Source organism: Geotrypetes seraphini, chromosome 7 (assembly GCF_902459505.1).
Source record: "Geotrypetes seraphini chromosome 7, aGeoSer1.1, whole genome shotgun sequence".
Taxonomy (NCBI): Eukaryota; Metazoa; Chordata; class Amphibia; order Gymnophiona; family Dermophiidae; genus Geotrypetes; species Geotrypetes seraphini.
The window spans coordinates 112,598,723-112,616,827 of NC_047090.1; the positions used below are offsets into that span (position 1 = coordinate 112,598,723).

At 40.8% G+C, this 18,105-nt stretch overlaps 1 protein-coding gene across 9 annotated transcripts in view; it reads right to left on the minus strand.

The window, feature by feature from the left end:
* NUMB (NUMB endocytic adaptor protein) overlaps positions 1-18,105 on the minus strand; it is a 165,148-nt gene that overhangs the window by 45,341 nt on the left and 101,702 nt on the right. For all 9 annotated transcript variants that reach the window (XM_033951083.1, XM_033951087.1, XM_033951084.1 and 6 more), the window contains one exon: positions 3,500-3,574. In XM_033951083.1, coding sequence (XP_033806974.1) covers positions 3,500-3,574 — 75 coding nt within the window. The remainder of the gene's footprint in view (positions 1-3,499; positions 3,575-18,105) is intronic.

The following is an 18,105-nucleotide window of genomic DNA, read 5'->3' on the forward strand; positions in this document are numbered from 1 at the left end:
AATAGCGGTGACAGGACGGTGAAGGGGACGGTGGGCTGGGGACGGGGCAGTGACGGGGACAGATTTTTTCCCCCATGTCATTCTTTAATTCACTTTCACTCTTTTAATACCACTCAGGATTTTGTAGACCTCAACCATATCCCCTCTCGGTAGTCTCTTTTCCAAGCTGATGAGCCCTAACCTCTTTAGTCTTTCCTCATATGAGAGTTGTTTCATCCCCTTTATCATTTTGGTCCCTCTTTTTTAAACATCTTCTAATTCTGTTATACCTTTTTTGAGATACAGCAACCAGATCTGAACACAATCCTCAAGGGGGAGGTTGCACCATGGAGCTAAAAGAGGCATTATAATATTATTGGTCTTATTTACCACCCCTTTCCTAATACTTCCTAGCATCCTGTTTGCTTTTTTGGCCACCGCCACACACTAGACAGAAGATTTCAGTATAGTGTCTGCAATGACACCCAGAACTTTTTCTTGGTTGCTGACTTCTAGAGGTAGACCCTAGCATTCTTCCCAAATGTGCATCACTTTGCATTTGTCCACATTAAATTTCATCTGCCATTCGTATTCCCAGTCTTCCAATTTCCTACGGTCTTTCTGCAATTTTTCATAGTCTGCATGTGTTTTGACAACTTTGAATAGTTTTGTCATTGTAATAGATTAAGGATTTTTCCCTCCTCCATGCAAATGTTATACCCCTGGGCAGCAGGAGATGCTAATCAAATGTGGAACTACAGGTCACAGAATGCACTGGGCTATGGAGTTCAGTGTTGAGTCACAGGGGCGGGACTCAGGAGAGAGGTATTTCTATCTAGGCTAGGTTTATTCTGGAGAGGACCCTGAGAGAGAAAGAAGACCTCAAGTTTTCCCTGGAGATAGGAGGCGGCAAACCTTGGAAAAACAGACTGATGCCTGTATGTACTTGGTTGAGGTAAGCCAAATTCATTCTATTTTGTGTGAGGCAAATAATAAAGCTAAGTGTTTTTGTTTCTGTGCAAAGTGTTTGTGTGTTAATTGCTCCTAGCAAACCAAGCTAGTCTACCACAATCATCTGCAAATTTAATTATCTCATTTGTCATTTTGATTTCTAGATCATTTGTAAATATTTTAATAACAGAACCCTTTGCCCAGCTTTCATCCTTCCCTCCCTCCCATCCCCCTATACAGAAACCTTGCCCAGCTTCCATCCTTCCTTCCCTCCCATCCCCCTGTGAAGAACCCTTGAGCAGCTGCTCCCGCGCCCGCCACAAAGTTGAACCGCCGAACCCCCACTGACCCTCCATCCTTCCCTCCCAACCGATCCCCACAGACGACCCCAGCAAGAAGGCTGCGAAGTGGCCTGTGAGTGCTGCTGGCCCGACGCTCCTCTGCAGCAAGGTATTTATGGTCACATTCGGCGGGGATCGGTTGGGAGGGAAGTATGGAGGGTCAGTGGGGGTTCAGCTGCACGGGGGAAGCTCGGCTGCCTATGACTAGGGCTTATTTTCAGGGGTAGGGCTTATTTTCGTGGAAACACAGTATGTATACTCTGGAAGAAAGATGGGAGAAAGGGAATATGATGGGCGTTAATGTACAGCAGGTGAATGTTTTTCAAATGAAGGAAATCTACGGAGAGGGCATAGGATGAAGTTAAGAGGTGATAGGCTCAGTAATAATGTAAGAAAATACTTCATTACAGAAAGGGTGGTAGATGCGTGGAATAATCTCCCAGTGGAGGTGGTGGAGAAGAAGACTGTATCTGAATTTCAGACTGCGTGGGTCACACATGTAGGATCTCTTGGGGAGAAGAGGAGATAGTGAATGCTGTAGAGGGGCAGACTGGATGGGCCATTCGGCCTTTATCTGTCTACACGTTTCTGTGTTTCTAAAAGAGAATGCATTTGGAAATGCTCACAACTATTGAGGGTACAGCACATTGAAGTTTGAAGATGGGCTGTGGAAATGGATGTCTGACACACACTGGTCAGCAGTATTATGGCTCCACATGGGAAGATATTTGGTGGCTCTCCTTCAGCTCATTAAAGCAGCCCCAGCTTAAAATTAACGAAAACCACTGGTTTATGTGATCACATAAAGAATGCTTGGCAGTGGAAGTTACTTCTAGAAGTACACCTCTGTCCATCTCTTCTGCTTACATGTCATAGGATGAAGCCTAGTATGACAATCATGGTTAACCTGTACAATGGGAAGATGTTACTTCAATTTGTCCCCATGCAAGGAGAGCTGATCAAGAGTTATGTTCTCAGGTTTCGGATGTGAATGGCAGAACAACCTCTGTTGTTACAGAGGTGATAGTTTTCTTGCTGGTGATACACCTTGTTTTGCCTTGTGAGATTTAATGCAGAAGCAACCTTTTTTTATACATCTGGTGGTACAGTAGGAGCCTAGGATGCTCCAGAATGCTGGACAGATTCATTTATTGGACCTCAGTGGCACTCAACCTGAAGATTTGTCCTTGACCATGGCCCATTGGTGGTTCTCTTTGAACAGATATATCTCACACTTGCAGGTCCTTTGGGAAGGAATTCTTAACTTACTTTTCTTCAAATTTGGGATGGGGGGGGAGGAATGATTTTCCCCATTTATCTAAGAACATTTTCACCATTCCACCTTAGTTAGCATTTGTTGTTTTTTTTTGTCTATTGTTCATGTTGAACAGGCTAATCCTTATAAGATTTGTATTTTTTAGACCTTCATAGGCTCTGGCTTAGCTTCTTAAGGATAATGATTTTGTTTGAGTAAGCCAGTTCATCTTTTGATTGCATCTGGAGTTTTAAAAAAATAGGTTTGTTAGTTAGTTATAAAACATGGACACATCGGATTTTATGGATTTAACTAACATTTGTTTTACTCAGTTGTTATTGGGACTTTCTCGTGCTTCTAGGGCAGGGGTAGGGAACTCTGGTCCTCGAGAGCCGTATTCCAGTCGGGTTTTCAGAATTTCTCCAATGAATATGCATGAGATCTATTTGCATGCACTGCTTTCAATGCATATTCATTGGGGAAATCCTGAAAACCCTACTGGAATACGGCTCTCGAGGACCGGAGTTCCCTACCCCTGTTCTAGGGTCTATTATTCTTTTCCTTTTCCAATTTTTTTTTTTTTTTTAACTAAAGTTGCTCCATAACCCAATCATCTTTGTTGCAAAGTGGAACACAGGAAAATTATTCAAATGACTTCATTAAAAACACAGAGGTTCATTCACACACCTATAGACTAGATTAGCATTTTTAATCTTAAAAATGAACCCAAAACATTATTTGATTTGCATATACTACTTCTGAACAATATACCAGGCCTGTGCAATATTTGCACAGCACCAACTTAATTTCTGAATTTGAGTATGTTATATACTAATTTCATGAAAAGGCATGTAACCATACAGCCAAACAATTTATGCTGTGAAACATGATATGCAAAATGTTTTCTAGCAATAAGAAAGCTTATTTTTATTTATGATATTTTTCATCTTACAATATATATTCAAAGTCTAACCTTTGTTTTTTCATCCACAACTCTCAGGCCATCCGCTGAAACCCACAGGACTGCTTTCACTGCCTTCTTTCCAGTCTTTCATAAGAAGTAAGAAAAAACAAAGTGCATTATACAGAGGTCATCAGTATAAAAGCAGATAAACCAGTATGCAAAGAACCACAGCAACTAAATATAGCACAAGTTCACAAGATGCACCCAAAGCCAGCTCCATCAAACCAGACTCCAAACCATTTAAAGTGTGAAACAAGCAAAAGCCAGGATTATAGAAACAAACTGCACAAAAACAAAAGGGAGGGGCAAGGGCACAAAAGGAAAGAAGGAACAGTTGGAATATTCAACAGGTTAAAACATTTGTTTAATGCAAAAAAGTTCTAAACAACATTTATCACCAATTTAAAAGCATCTACCAAAAGTCAGGTACATGATGCTTAAGAAGTTACACCACAGGTAGCCTTGACAGGAGATATGCTGAGAACTACAAACTGCTGAAGGAATGTGCCTCCTTAATGGATCCAATTCAGCCTTCATCTTAAATAGTTATGCGCCATCACCATAGCATTGTCCAAAAAGCCTATAGGTAACTGTGTTCTTTATGTTGTACTTTTTATTTCGGTTCTTTTGCAGAAGCCCAAGGTTGAGTATGTCCTTATGAGCACACTACCACACTAATAAGAGAAGCCTCATCTATACTATGTATTGTAGAGGAATGTTAGAAAAAAAAAAAAAAAATACAACCCAAAAACAACAACCAACAACTTTCTTTAAATTCTTTTCTATTCTTGAATCGAGTTCTTTTCTTAATTGATGTAAAATATATATTGTAAACTGCTTGGATCCTTTTTTGGCTGTTATGCAATATATAAAGTTTTTAATAAACATAAACATTAAAAATACGAGGGTCATTTCAAAAATAATGCACAGGTTGGCAACATTGGGGAGTGGATGATGCAATTGCAGTAAACCTTGTTTCACTTTCACTTTGGTGCTTGAAGCAGAAGGATGTGTGCCAAGTGTGGGAAATGGAGGCTGCAGGTTTCTTGGGTACTGTGTCTGTTGATGTGTTGACTGTGTTAAGATTGAAACTACGTGGCAAAAACCCGACAGAAATCTATAGTGCGTTACATGAAGTTTGTGGTAAGTTAGCAATGGACTGTAGTACAGTTTCTCGGTGGGCAACTCATTTTTGGAGTGGTCGTGTGAGCACAGATGATGATACAAGACCAGGAAGGCCGAAATGATGTGTGAAACTCGTGGCTGATGCTCTTGAACAAGACTGTCGTGCGACATGCGAGGAACTTTCTGAAACCACAGGGATTCCACCGATATCAGTATACCAATTTCTGACAAATGATTTAAAAAAAGAGAAAAATTTCTGCGCGATCCCCCACTTCTTGACTGCTGAACAGTAGCAGACACACCTGGACAATGCAACCATGCTGAAACAAAGATTCGATGTTGAAGGTCAGGCATTCTTGAATCACGCCGGTGCTATTGATGAAACATGGATCAGAGATTTTGAGCCGGAGCTGAAATCACAGTCCAATAAGTGAAGAGCTCCAACTTCCTCCCAGACAAAACAATTTCGACGAGCTCAATCAAAAGTCAGACAAATGATGATTTTTGCTTATGATCATGAAGGCATCATCATCACAGACAAAGTTCATGTGGAAGAAGTGTCACAGCTGTGTATTATTGTGATTTTTTGCAAATAATGTGCAGAAAAATGCACAAAATCCGACCTTAGTTACTCTTGGCTGGGCCACTCATTCTTCACGACAACGCTCGCCCGCACATAGGGAATGTTGTCATTGAAAAACTACGCGAATACGGCTGGGAGGTATTACTTCATGCTCCCTACAGTCCAGATACGAGTCCACCAGACTTTGACCTTTTTCCAAAGTTGAAACAACCTATGAGTGAACATCGTTTTGCATCTCTGGAAGAGCTTTCTTCTGCCGTTATCCGAGCCATTTTGCAACTGAACAAAAACATTGTCTTGGATGGAATAATAAAGCTTACTGGACGTTGGGACTCGGTCATTGCAAAGCAGGGAGACTATATTGAAGGATTGTAAAGAAATACTTGGAAAAAACAAAAACAAACAAATATGTAAATTTAAAAAATAGTGTGTATTTATGAAATGACCCTCATAAATCAAATAAATACAATATATAGAACCACCAAAATAAACCAAAATGACACTGGATATAATCTCTTCTCTTTTTTTCTCTATTTATAGATGGGGATAAGCCTCAGAATATTGAGTATTAGATTTTTCACCCATTCAGGGTTCTTTCAAAGAGCATTTACTCTTACTGAGAGTATCAAGCAACGATCCTGGTTCTTAAAGAGCATAAGAACAAAGCTAAGTACTTTAAGCTCTATGAGGTTTAAAAGTTTAAAGCACATATGCACTTTTTGAAATGGCACTTTATGAAATAGCACCTTGAAGCACTAGTACACTTTGGCACTAGTGCACTTTCTGTCGGTCCAGAGTCTCTGAAATGAACTGTGAGGTTTAAATAGTCTGTATTATGAAGTAATTACACAGTCCTTTTAGTATCAAACAGTATTAAAAAGTAGTTTTAATGAAAATTATTGAAGAAATAAAATTTATACTTAATGTTAGAAAAAAAAGGTAGGGAGGATGGGTTCAAGCCAGTGATGTGAATGTGAGTAAGAATTGAGGCTTGTCCCTGTCTATAAATAGAGAAGAAAAAAAAGATTATATCCAGTGTCATTTTGGTTTATTTTGGTAGTTCTATATATTGTATTTAATTGATAGGTAACCATCAAGTTTTTTTCTACTTTTGTTATATAACTTAGTAAATCAAAGCAACATAGTAGATGATGGCAGATAAGATCAAAGTGTCCAGTCTAATCTGCCTAGTAAAATGATTCCAGGTTGCTGCCTTGTGCAGATGTCCTCCATGTCTCCATTTAAGTACAAAACAATGGTAAAAAGTATCAGCATTTTAATATTATTTAAACTACCACCTTAATATAAGACAATATCACAATGGGGCTCAAAAATATGCAAGTCCTATAATTGTATATATGTTTTGCGTTGCCAAGTTATTCTTTAAGACCAATAATTACACATAACAGAAAAAATTAAGCTGTAGAAGTTCTGAGATCTTTTTCCTTCCATTTTTTTTGTCTAATGACAGCAATCTTTACATGTTTATGAATTCCGCTGTGCTTGGTTTTAGTGGGTTGGTTTTATGTAATGACCAGACAGAATACCATCTAGAGTGCTTGAATGGCAAGATAATTTCTGTTTTGGCTTCTTGAGCGATGGACCTGTTATATGAGTACGTATTTTTTTTTATTTATAAGTTTCATAATTTACAAACCAAGTAAATAAGCACTTGTACAGAAAGCGAATTAGTGAAAATAATACTACATACATTGTAAATCATACCTTAATACCATTTAAAAAGAAGGTTTAAAATTAAGAAAAAGAAAGATTAACTAAGTCACTCAAGTCCTCAACCTAGGATTCCAAGATTACACATAGATGAAAAATAAAGGAAAATATATTATAATTAGCAAGATAACTACAGATAGTGCAGTAGTTATAGGAGCATCTCTATAACTACTGAGCACTTGATTTTCCTTCATCCAGCAGAGACATTGCCAAGAAAGCACTTAATTGTTGAGGTTCAAAGAAAACATATTTAACTGATCGGTGGCAAATAATACACTTGCAAGGGTGTTTCAAGTAGAATGTTGCCCCCAGTGAAGTGACTCCTGTTCTCAGGAGAAGAAATTCTCTACGACGCCTTTGAGTTTCCCTTGAAAGATCGGGAAACATTTGAATTTTACACCCAAGAAATTATTTCTGTTTATTTTTGAAGAAAAGCCTCAATACCAACATTTTATCAATCGAAAGAGCTAATGTTAATATCATTGTGGATGGTGTAGCAATATCACTGTCTGATGTTTCCAAGATTTCTGATACATTTAGTGGTGCTTGATCAGTTACTTTAATCTGTAATTTATTCCCTCCTTTATGAGGTAAATAGTAAACTTGGGAAAAAGGTGGCAATGTTTCCTCTGGAATTTGTAGAATGTCCACCAGGTATCTCCTAAGCATCTCCCTAAGAGTTACCATAGTTAATCTTGGAAAGTTAATTAATCTCAAATTATTATTCCTTGCGCTGTTCTCTAATATTTCTAACTTCTTCTTAAGATTCACTTGGTCTTTAACAAGGGTCTGTTGTATTTGTTTAGTTAATGATAGGTCCTGGTCAAGCTTCTGGACAGAAGATTTTGAAACCGTCAGATCCTCTTTTAACGCCTTGAGCTCTTTAGTATTTTGAATCAATTTTGCTTCAACATACTGGAAATTAGGGCTAATAGTCTTTGTAAAGTTAGTAATTAGATCCCATAAGGACTCAAGAGTCACTTGTGCTAGTTTTTCCAAAATTAAAAGCATTTGCTGAGTATAGAAATGCTCACCGTCTGTAGAAGCTGATTCTTGACTTTGTTCCAGCTGATTTTCTTCACCTCCGGTAGCTGCTCTCCCCCAGTTTCTCCTACAGAAACTCCCTGAACTAGGAGTTCTGTTCCCAAGCTCTCCAACGGTGGACTTTTCGCCTCTGGGGAGAGTTCTCCCCCTATCTCTGGGGTTCCCTCTACGCCTGTTGAGCTGGTAACTCGGGGTTGCGGGGGTGGGGCTCACGTCGGGGCTAAGCGTGGTGTCTTACCCAGGAGAGGCGACTCTGGTTTCGTCTAAACCAGGCGCCCTCAGCGGGCTGGCTTCCGGCATCAAAACAACTGCTCCCTGCATCCTCCACAGACATTCAATGTTGCCGAAGGTCAGGATATCAGGATGCTGTGAGGCGCTATCGGCACTCCTTAGTACGTATCTTTGCTAAAGAAATCTTGTTTATATTGACCCATAATGTTTGTTCCTGTAGGGTACTTTCAATGTAATCAAGTTTCTCTGTGTACCTTGGCTGTTAATACTAACTTAGCAAAACGTGAGACCTTCAGCTTGGTTACATGTTGTATTCAATTGCATCTATTCAGGTTAGTGGCTAGTGTGAACATAAGAACTCCATTGCTGGGTCAGACCATTGGTCCATCGTGTCCAGCAGTCCGCTCCCACGGCGGCCCTAAGGTCAAAGACCAGTGCCCTAATTGAGTCTAGCCCAGTGGTCTCAAACTCAAACCCTTTACAGGGCCACATTTTGGATTTGTAGGTACTTGGAGAGCTTCAGAAATAAATAGTTAATGTCTTATTAAAGAAATGACAATTTTGCATGAGGTAAAACTCTTTATAGTTTATAAATCTTTCTTTTTGGCTAAGTCTTAATAATAATATTGTTATTTATAGCTAAAGAGACATATGATCAAGAAACTGTTTTATTTTACTTTTGTGATTATGATAAACATACCGAGGGCCTCAAAATAGTACCTGGCGGGCCGCATGTGGCCCCCGGGCCGTGTGTTTGAGACCACTGGTCTAGCCTTACTTGTGTACGTTTTGGTTGTCTTGAATCCCTGGAGGGTGTTTTCCCCTATAACAGCCTCCAGAAGAGCGTTCCAGATTTCTACCACTCTCTGGGTGAAGAACTTCCTTATGTTTGTACAGAATCTATCCCCTTTTAACTTTAGAGAGTGCCCTCTTGTTCTCTCTACTTTGGAAAGGGTAAACAACCTGTCTTTATCTACTAAGTCTATTCCCTTCATTATCCTGAAAATCTTCTATTGATAAGAAAACATTAAGTACTCCTTTTACAAAGCGCCGCTACAGGTTAGCATGCACTGAAGCCCAAGGAAATTGAATAGGCTTCTTCACATTCAGTGAAGAATGTAGCTTTGTAAAAGGAGCCCTAAGAGCATTTCAGATACCACACAATGAAAGCCAAATATAAACATTAGCCAAATAATGAACATGCAAATGCTAATTACACCAGCAGAATGGATTTCACTTTTCTGCCCTTTACATGCCAGTTTGCCTGGTACTTTGGAAAAAAGCATATTTTTGTTGTAAATACATGGTTCTGACCTTTCTGAACATGATCATCCAATGTGTCTACTGTCAGAGGGTATCAATTTTTTTCTGTCTGTTAGTTCAGACATTTTAACTGAGCGGGTACAATATTTTAATCAGTATGCTGAACAGATGAATCACAGAGCAGTCACAGTAATAAAATAAGGATCTCATTTTTACATTATGATCATTCTAGCATTCCTCTGGGAAAATGCAGGAGCTGACACACAAACCAAGAACAACATAAAAATCCAAATGTAAGGACTGCTCTTCCTTTGCATCAAGACAGAGTAGCACATATTTTATACCTAAGTGACTAGAAAACCTGCACATCTCTGCACACCATCCTGTGTGAACAATAAATACAGCACAACAAAAATGTCATATTTTAGCTCAGCACCAGTTATTAATGTAAATTTGGACATCTGAAAAAATGAGACATACATTTTCCTAATCTCTCTACTTTTTGCTGTTGCTTTTTTTGTTTCTACTTTAAATAGGCAACAGGATAAGAGAGTAATTGGAGGGCACCCAGCATATAGAAAAGTACAGGATACAACCAAATATAAGCTTCTGAAATCCCCCTCCCCTGTCAATTCATTAATAACTAAACTCTAAAAACAAGCACAAACCACAGCAAATTCTCGGCCGCGTGATGTTCACCATCATTGCTTGGACTTCCTCTCCTCCCAAGCTATTCTATTTATATATCATAATACACCGTGAAGTTCGATGTGGTTAACAGGGGTTAGATAGAGGATGCATAAGAGGGAAGGGCACAACTAAGTAAAAATAACCAGTCACTGCTACTTGTAAAGAAATACAGGAAACACTTTATTGTTAATCAAAGTAATAATTTCATCAATTTTGCTACTTTTACCTAGTTACATCTGATGCTTGCAGTTAAAAGTAAAAGAGGAAGCAAAACAAATGATTCCTTCATAAAACAAATGAAGCAGCAAAAACTGGAAAAGGATTTGCTAATGCAAATCTCATTACGCAAACAGCAGTCAGACCACTAGCTTCAAGTTTATTCAAGTTCATGGCTTGATATATCGACCATCACATGTATCTGAGCGGTTTACAATATTACAAATTAAAAAGGTTTAATATAAATAGGTAAAATAAAATAATATGAGGTAAACCAAAATCCAATAAAGTAACCTACACCTCACGCATACACATCGAGCCAATCAAATTCTGGAATAAAATAGACGATACAATACAGGAATGCAACCCCAAAGACTTCCTTTCACAATGATGCAAACTGAGCACTCACACCCTTGATGAACTAGCCCCAATACAAATCAAAACCAGAACCAGCAGACGATCAGACCAATGGTTTGACAACGAACTACTCCTACTCAAAAGCAGTGTTCTCCCTAGGGCCTTTTAGCTGGGCGGTCCGCCCAGCTAATTTAGACGAGCGCCCGGCTATCATCTGCTGCTGCCACCGCTGCTGAACATTAAAAAAACCCAGCTTGGAGATTTCAGCCCATAGCTCCGGGGCTTTAACGTGTGCGTGCCGGCTTCCCTTCTCTTCCCTCCGAAACCGGAAGTTATGTCTGGGGGGTGGGGGGGGAGAGAAGGGAAGCCAGCATGCACATGTTGAGAGCCCTGAAGCAAGCGTTCGCTACGGGTTAAGGCAGGAGACAGGTTAGTGAAGCATTTGCTCTTCTTGCTGCTGGGTCCTGCCTACTTTCTGTTTCCGCGAAGGCAGGACCCGGCAGCATTTCCCCCAATAGGTCGATCGCGATCTTGGGCCGATCAGCCTTCCTCTCCCCAACAGCAGAATTACTAAACCGCAATAGAGGTTTTTAGCGCAGGGAGCCTATGAGCATCGAGAGCAGCGCTGGGTATTCAGCGCAGCTCCCTGCGCTAAAAACTGCTATCGTGGTTTAGTAAAAAGGGAGGGGGGTATATTTGTCTATTTTTGTATGGTTGTTACTGAGGTGACAGTGCATAGAGTAATCTGCTTTGACTGCTTTGAAAAACCCTGGAATTTTCTATGCGTACAGTGTGCTTTGTGTTTTTTTAAAATTTTATTGATGGTAGATCATTTTGACTTGGTCATTTTAAAAGTAGCTCGCAAGCCCAAAAAGTGTGGGCACCCCTGCTCTAGAACATCACTCCTTAGTTTTATCAAGTGGTGCAGTGAGGGGCCAGCACTTTACATCTTATCACCTCATTCTTTCTTTTTTCTCCTCATGTACAGCATGGTTCTTTATTCTAAGCAGCTCTGGCACTAACAGTACTACGGGTGCCTTATGCTACTTTCACTACCACTTGCAGTCAGGTTCGGCATTTTATCATGGTTTTGGGTTTTTTCTTTAGTTTTTCACCAGTATTTTCATTTATTTATTAAAGCAGCCTTTTTTAACAGCCCAATGCCCCTCCCCTATCAGTGTGCATTCAATCCACTGCCGACACGTTTTTGGCGCCTCTTTCAACAGATCAAATATCATAGCCCCACTGTCGCATGTTCACATTTATTCTGCATACGAGTTTATCTCATCAGTGCCGAGACCTTTTCGTTAAGTCCATTTTACTCTCCCTTTTTTACTTTCCCGAGTGCTGTGGTTTTATTCTTTGGTTTTAATAGAAGCTCATTTGAACAATAATTTAGATCTTTCCCATGTTTCACTTTTCATCTACCCGGTCTTTTCTGGTTTCCTTTCTATAGTCTGCTTTTCGTCTGGAGTCTATTGAGTTTAGAATTACATTTTATGACATATTTTTGTGGTTATAATTGTATGACATGTCTAAATCGGTCAAGTTATCCATTCTTTTTATTATTTTTTGTCCCCTCATACAGTGGCAGACCGCCCCGGGTGCCAGCCTTAGGGGGGTACACAGCTGGCTGGATCCAGAACCTTCCGAGCTGCTCTAAATGGCACCTGCACCTCAGCGCGGCTGCCGTACTTATTCTGAAGCAGAGTTGGCAGCCACACTGAAGTGCAGGAAGGTCCTGCGATGACTGCATTTGCTGCCTCTGCCTCTGGAAGACATAAGTGGCGTCGGAAGGGGTGTACTGGCAGCTGCAGTCATTGCAGAACCTTGCCACAACTCCCTGTGTCTGCCGGCCCACCCCCTCCAACATCATTTACATCTTCCAGAGGCAGAGGCAACAGAAGCAGTCATCATGGGAGCTTGCTGGTTTGGAGGGAGAGAGGAGCATAGAAGGGTGGTAGAGGGAGAAAAAAGGGGTCAGGGTGGTATGGAATGGTGGTGGAGGGAGAGAAAGGGGCAGATGCTGATGGAATTGGTGTGCAGGGAAAGGAGAGAGAGACATAAGGGGGAAGGATACTGGATGGAATTGGGTTGGAGGGAAAGAAAGGAGGAAGATGCTGATGGAAGTGGGGGGAAGGGAGAGGAGAGAGTGAAATGCCAGACCATGGGCATGTGGGAGAGGGAAGGGAAGAACAGGAGAGAGATGCCAGACCATTGGAGGAGGGAAGGGAAGAAGATTGATGAAAGAATAATAGGGGTGAAGGGAGAGATGGAAGGGGAATACAAGGAGAGAAGATGCCATATAGAAGGGGCAGAGAGAGGGTAGACAGTGGATGAAAGGAAGAGAGTGACAAGACTATGAGGAAAGCAGAAACCAGAGAAGACAATGTAGAAAAAAATTATACTTATTTTTTTGCTTTAGGGGAGATGCATCGCTGTTTATGTGGTGTTGCATAGTATACAGAGTCCAGCTTTTTGGTGGTTCAATTTGTCTACGTTTTTCTATTTTATCCCCCCTTTTACAAAACTGTAGAGCGTTTTTTTAGCACCGGCCATGGTGGTAATTGCTCAGAATTCTATGAGAATCTGAGCTGTTACCACCATGGCTAAAAATCACATTATAGTTTTGTAAAAGGGAGAGGGGTTAGTTTGTGATTACATATTCCATACTAGGCGAAGGTGTTTTCTGTGTTCTGTGTGTTCAAAAGACATGGTTTTCAGTTAGGATTGACTGTGTAGGATTGATCTGTACTAGACTGGCTTGTTTAGTTTTACAATGGGTGTATTGATGTTGTACTGCTCACTGCAGTATGTAAGATGCTGCCTTTTCCTAGGTACACTCTTGTGTGATGTGTGGATAGTTATAAAAATCATGTTTTTCATATAGATGCGGGGTGTAAAAAAATGATAAGAACATAAGAAAAGCCCTCGCCGGATCAGACCGAGGTCCATCTAGTCCGGCGATCCACACACGTGGCGGCCTCTTTAGGTTCTCCCGAATGGAGACCCAGATATACCGTAGCCCTCAATATGATTTGCAAGAAGGTGTGCATCCAACTTACGCTTAAATCCCAGAACAGTAATCTCTGTCACAAGATCCTCCGGGAGAGCATTCCAAATTCCCACCACACGCTGTGTGAAAAAGTACTTCCTGATATCCGTCCTGAACCTGCTGCCATTCAGTTTCAGTCTATGACCTTTTGTCCGTGTCACATCCGAAAAAGTTAGTAACGCTGCTTCTTGGTCTATTTTATCAAAACCTTTTATTATTTTAAAAGTCTCTATTAAATCCCCTCTCAGTCTTCTCTGCTCGAGGGTAAATAGTCCCAATTTCCTAAGGCGTACTTTGTACCTCAAATTCTCCAATCCCTTGACAAGTTTCGTGGCTCACTTCTGTACCCTCTCCAGCAGAGTTATATCTTTCTTGAGGTATGGAGACCAATGTTGTACACAGTATTCCAATTGCGGTCTGACCATTGCTCTATAAAGTGGCATTATTACATCTTCCGATCTACTCATGATCCCCTTCTTAATCATGCCCAACATCCTATTTGCTTTCTTCGCCACTGCCGCGCATTGAGATGAAGGCTTTAGGGTTCTGTCAATCAGTACCCCCAAATCCCTTTCTTGTTCACAATTTGCTAATGTCGCCCCCAACATCTTATACTCGTGTTCTATGTTTTTTTTCCCTAGATGCATCACCTTGCATTTGTTTATGTTAAAATTCATCTGCCACTTAGTTGCCCACGCTTCTAGCTTGTTCAGATCCTTCTGGAGTTCCTCGCAGTCCCTTTGAGAGTCAACCGCACGACATAGTTTTGTATCGTCTGCAAACTTTATTATATTACAAATTGTTCCCTCTTCCAGATCATTTATAAAAATATTGAACAAGATAGGCCCTAGAACCGAACCCTGAGGCACGCCGCTAGTCACCCTCTCCCAGTCCGAGAATTTCCCATTTATGCTAACCCTTTGCATTCTGTTCTCCAACCACTTGTCGATCCATCTGTGCACTTCTCCTCTTATTCCATGGCTTAGTAGTTTATTCATAAGCCTTGCATGTGGAACCTTGTCAAACGCTTTCTGGAAGTCCAAGTAAACTATGTCCACTGAATCTCCACTATCCATTTGCTTGTTCACTATCTCAAAGAATTGTAGTAAATCTGTCAAACATGACTTCCCTTTCCTGAAGCCGTGTTGACTAGCCCTTATTAGGTTGTGATCCTCCAGATGTTGTACAATGTTGTCTTTAATTAGTGTTTCAATTATCTTCCCAGGAACCGAAGTGAGGCTCGCAGGTCGATAGTTTCCTGGATCACCTCTTGAACCTTTTTTGAAAATTGGGATAACATTTGCTATCCTCCAGTCTTCTGGTATTTGTCCGGTTCTAATTGACATATTAGCTACAGATTGTAGCAATTCACCAATTTCGACTTTAAGTTCCTTTAATACTCTTGGGTGAATTCCATCCGGTCCAGGGGATTTGTCGCTTTTCAATTTGTCAATCTGAGAATATATCATGTCCAATGTCACATTTACTGTTGTGAGGCCTTCTTCTATGCCTCTGGTGAATATCTTTCCTGTGTCTGGCACTGTTGAAATGTCCTCATTAGTGAAGACAGAGGCAAAAAATGAATTTAACCTATCGGCAACCTGTTTATCCTCCTTAATTGACCCTTTCATTCCTTGGTCGTCGAGAGGGCCCACTGCCTCTTTTGGTGGTTTCTTACCTTTTATATATCTAAAAAAGGGCTTGAAGTTTTTGGTTTCCTGTGCTATCTTCTCTTCATAGACTTTTTTGGCCTCTCTTACCACTTTATGACACTTTTTCTGGTCGATTTTGTGACAGTTCCAGGCCTCTGATGTTTTTTCTCATTTCCATTTTTTAAACGAATTCCTCTTCTCCCTCACTGCATCTTTCACCTCTTTTGATAACCACGCTGGTTCTCCTTTGTTCTTCCTTCGCCTTCCTTTAGATATCTTTGGTATGTGAAGATTCTGTGCTTCTGTGATGGTGTTTTTCAGCAGAGACCATGCTTGATCAACTGTTTGGTTTTCTGCTTTGTTCTTCTTGAGCCTTTTTCTAACCATGGATCTCATGCTGTCATAATTTCCTTTTTTGAAGCTAAAGGTCGTGGCTTTATTCTTGATAGGTTTCCCCTTTCCGATGCTAATGGTAAAATAGATTATGTTGTGATCACTTGGCCCTAGCGGGACCTTAACTTTTACATCAGTTGCTCTTCCCGAAATACCATTTATGACCAAGTCCAGGACTGCATTTCCTCTTGTCGGTTCTCCTACCATTTGTTCCATGAAGCCATCTCCTATCATTTCCAGGAATTTTATCTCCCTGCCGCAGTTTGACGTTCCCAAATTCCAGTTTATCCCCGGAAAGTTGAAGTCTCCCATGATCGTCATATTGCCTGATTTACATCCACGATTAATTTCCTCCATCATTTCTTTGTCTGTTACCTCAGTCTGTCCCGGAGGTCGATAATAGAGGCCAATTTGTGTGTCCGCCTCTTTATGTCCAGTAATCCTTATCCAGAGTGATTCTAGTTTTCCATTTGCTTCTGTCTCTCCTTCTCTAACAGACTCTATTTCATCTTGGACATACAGGGCAATACCTCCCCCTTTCTGCCCTATCCTATCTCTTCTGTATAGTCTATATCCTTGTAATACTGTGTCCCATTCATTTTCTTCATTCCACCATGATGGGCCTCGGGTGTCACATATGCTAGGTACACCACTGCCTTCATAGTTTATATCTAATCCACAAGCCTGCTTTTAGGACCTACATGGTATGTATCCCTCTGATTCATGACAATTTCACTTCTCATGTTATCTTATCCATTCTTTTTATTATACAACTGCCCAGATAAGCATCAGTCTTTGACATGATTGGACCTTGAAAACTAATGGCAACAGTGTTCTCCCCAGAAATTTTTTCCAGCCATGAAAACTATTTGCTGCATTTAGTTGCCAAAAAAACATTTGCTCCATTTAGTGTGCCGGAGTTAAAAAAGTTTGAGAGACGCTGCTCTATACCATTTGAAAGAGGGCAAATATCTAATTATTTACTTCTAGAATTGGATACTTCTTAAATTTAATAAAAAATTATGGAACAAGTGTCAAACCTTAAGAAAGGCTGCCATATTGAGCATTGGAAAATAACTAATAATAATTAACTAATATAAATAGTACACATTTAGGGCTCCTTTTACTAAGTTGCGATAGCGGTTTTATCATGCACTTAGCTCGCACAGAATTGCCGCACGCGCTAGACGCTAACGCCAGCATTGAGCTGGCGTTAGTTCTAGCTGTGTAGCGCAGCAATTCTGCACGCGCTAAAAACGCTATTGCAGCTTAGTAAAAGGAGCCCTTAATTTTCCCCACCACCAAATTTCCCTGTCCCGCTCCACCCGGCTACTTTTTCATGCTACCCGGCTGGAAAAAATTTCTGGGGAGAACACTGCAAAAGACAATGTAGACGACTAGAAAGTAAATGGAGAAAACCAAACCTAGAACATACAAAAACCGCCTGGAAAAAACTAAACAAACAATACAAACTACAACTAAAGGATAAGAGAAAAATAAGAGAACAAGAGGGCATTCGGAAAAGTTGAAAGGGGACAGATTCAAAATGAATGCTAGGAAGTTTTTCTTTACTCAATGTGTGGTGGACACCTGGAATGTGCTTCCAGAGGGTGTAATAGGGCAGAGTACAGTACTGGGGTTCAAGAAAGGATTAGACAATTTCCTGCTGGAAAAAGGGATAGAGGGGTATAGATAGAGGATTACTGCACAGGTCCTGGACCTGTTGTGCCGCAGTGTGAGCGGACTGCTGGGCACGATGGACCTCAGGTCTGACCCAGCGGAGGCATTGCTTATGTTCATACTACACCAACTTAATAGGCACAGAAACTCAAGACACCAAACAACTATATCGAATACTAAAAGATCTGACACCAAACCCTACCTGACCACTAACAATACCCTCCCCCCCTCAGTCACCCTACTAGCAGAACACTTCAAGAACAAAATTACAAATGCCAGAGCTACCCTCAACGGTACCCCCAACTCACCTAAAAGAAATCACAATACATAAGAACATAAGAAATGCCCTCACCGAATCAGTCCTTTGGTCCATCCAGTCCGGTGACCTGCACATGCAGAGGCCAATCTAAGTGTTCCTTGATGGAGACCTAGGTGTTCCCTTATGATGACCATATTTAGCCGTATCCCTCAATGTGATTTGCAAGGAGGTGTGCATCCAACTTGCACTTGAATCCCATAATGGAGGTTTCCATCACAACCTCCTCCGGGAGAGCATTCCAAACGTCCACCACTCGCTGTGTGAAACAGAACTTCC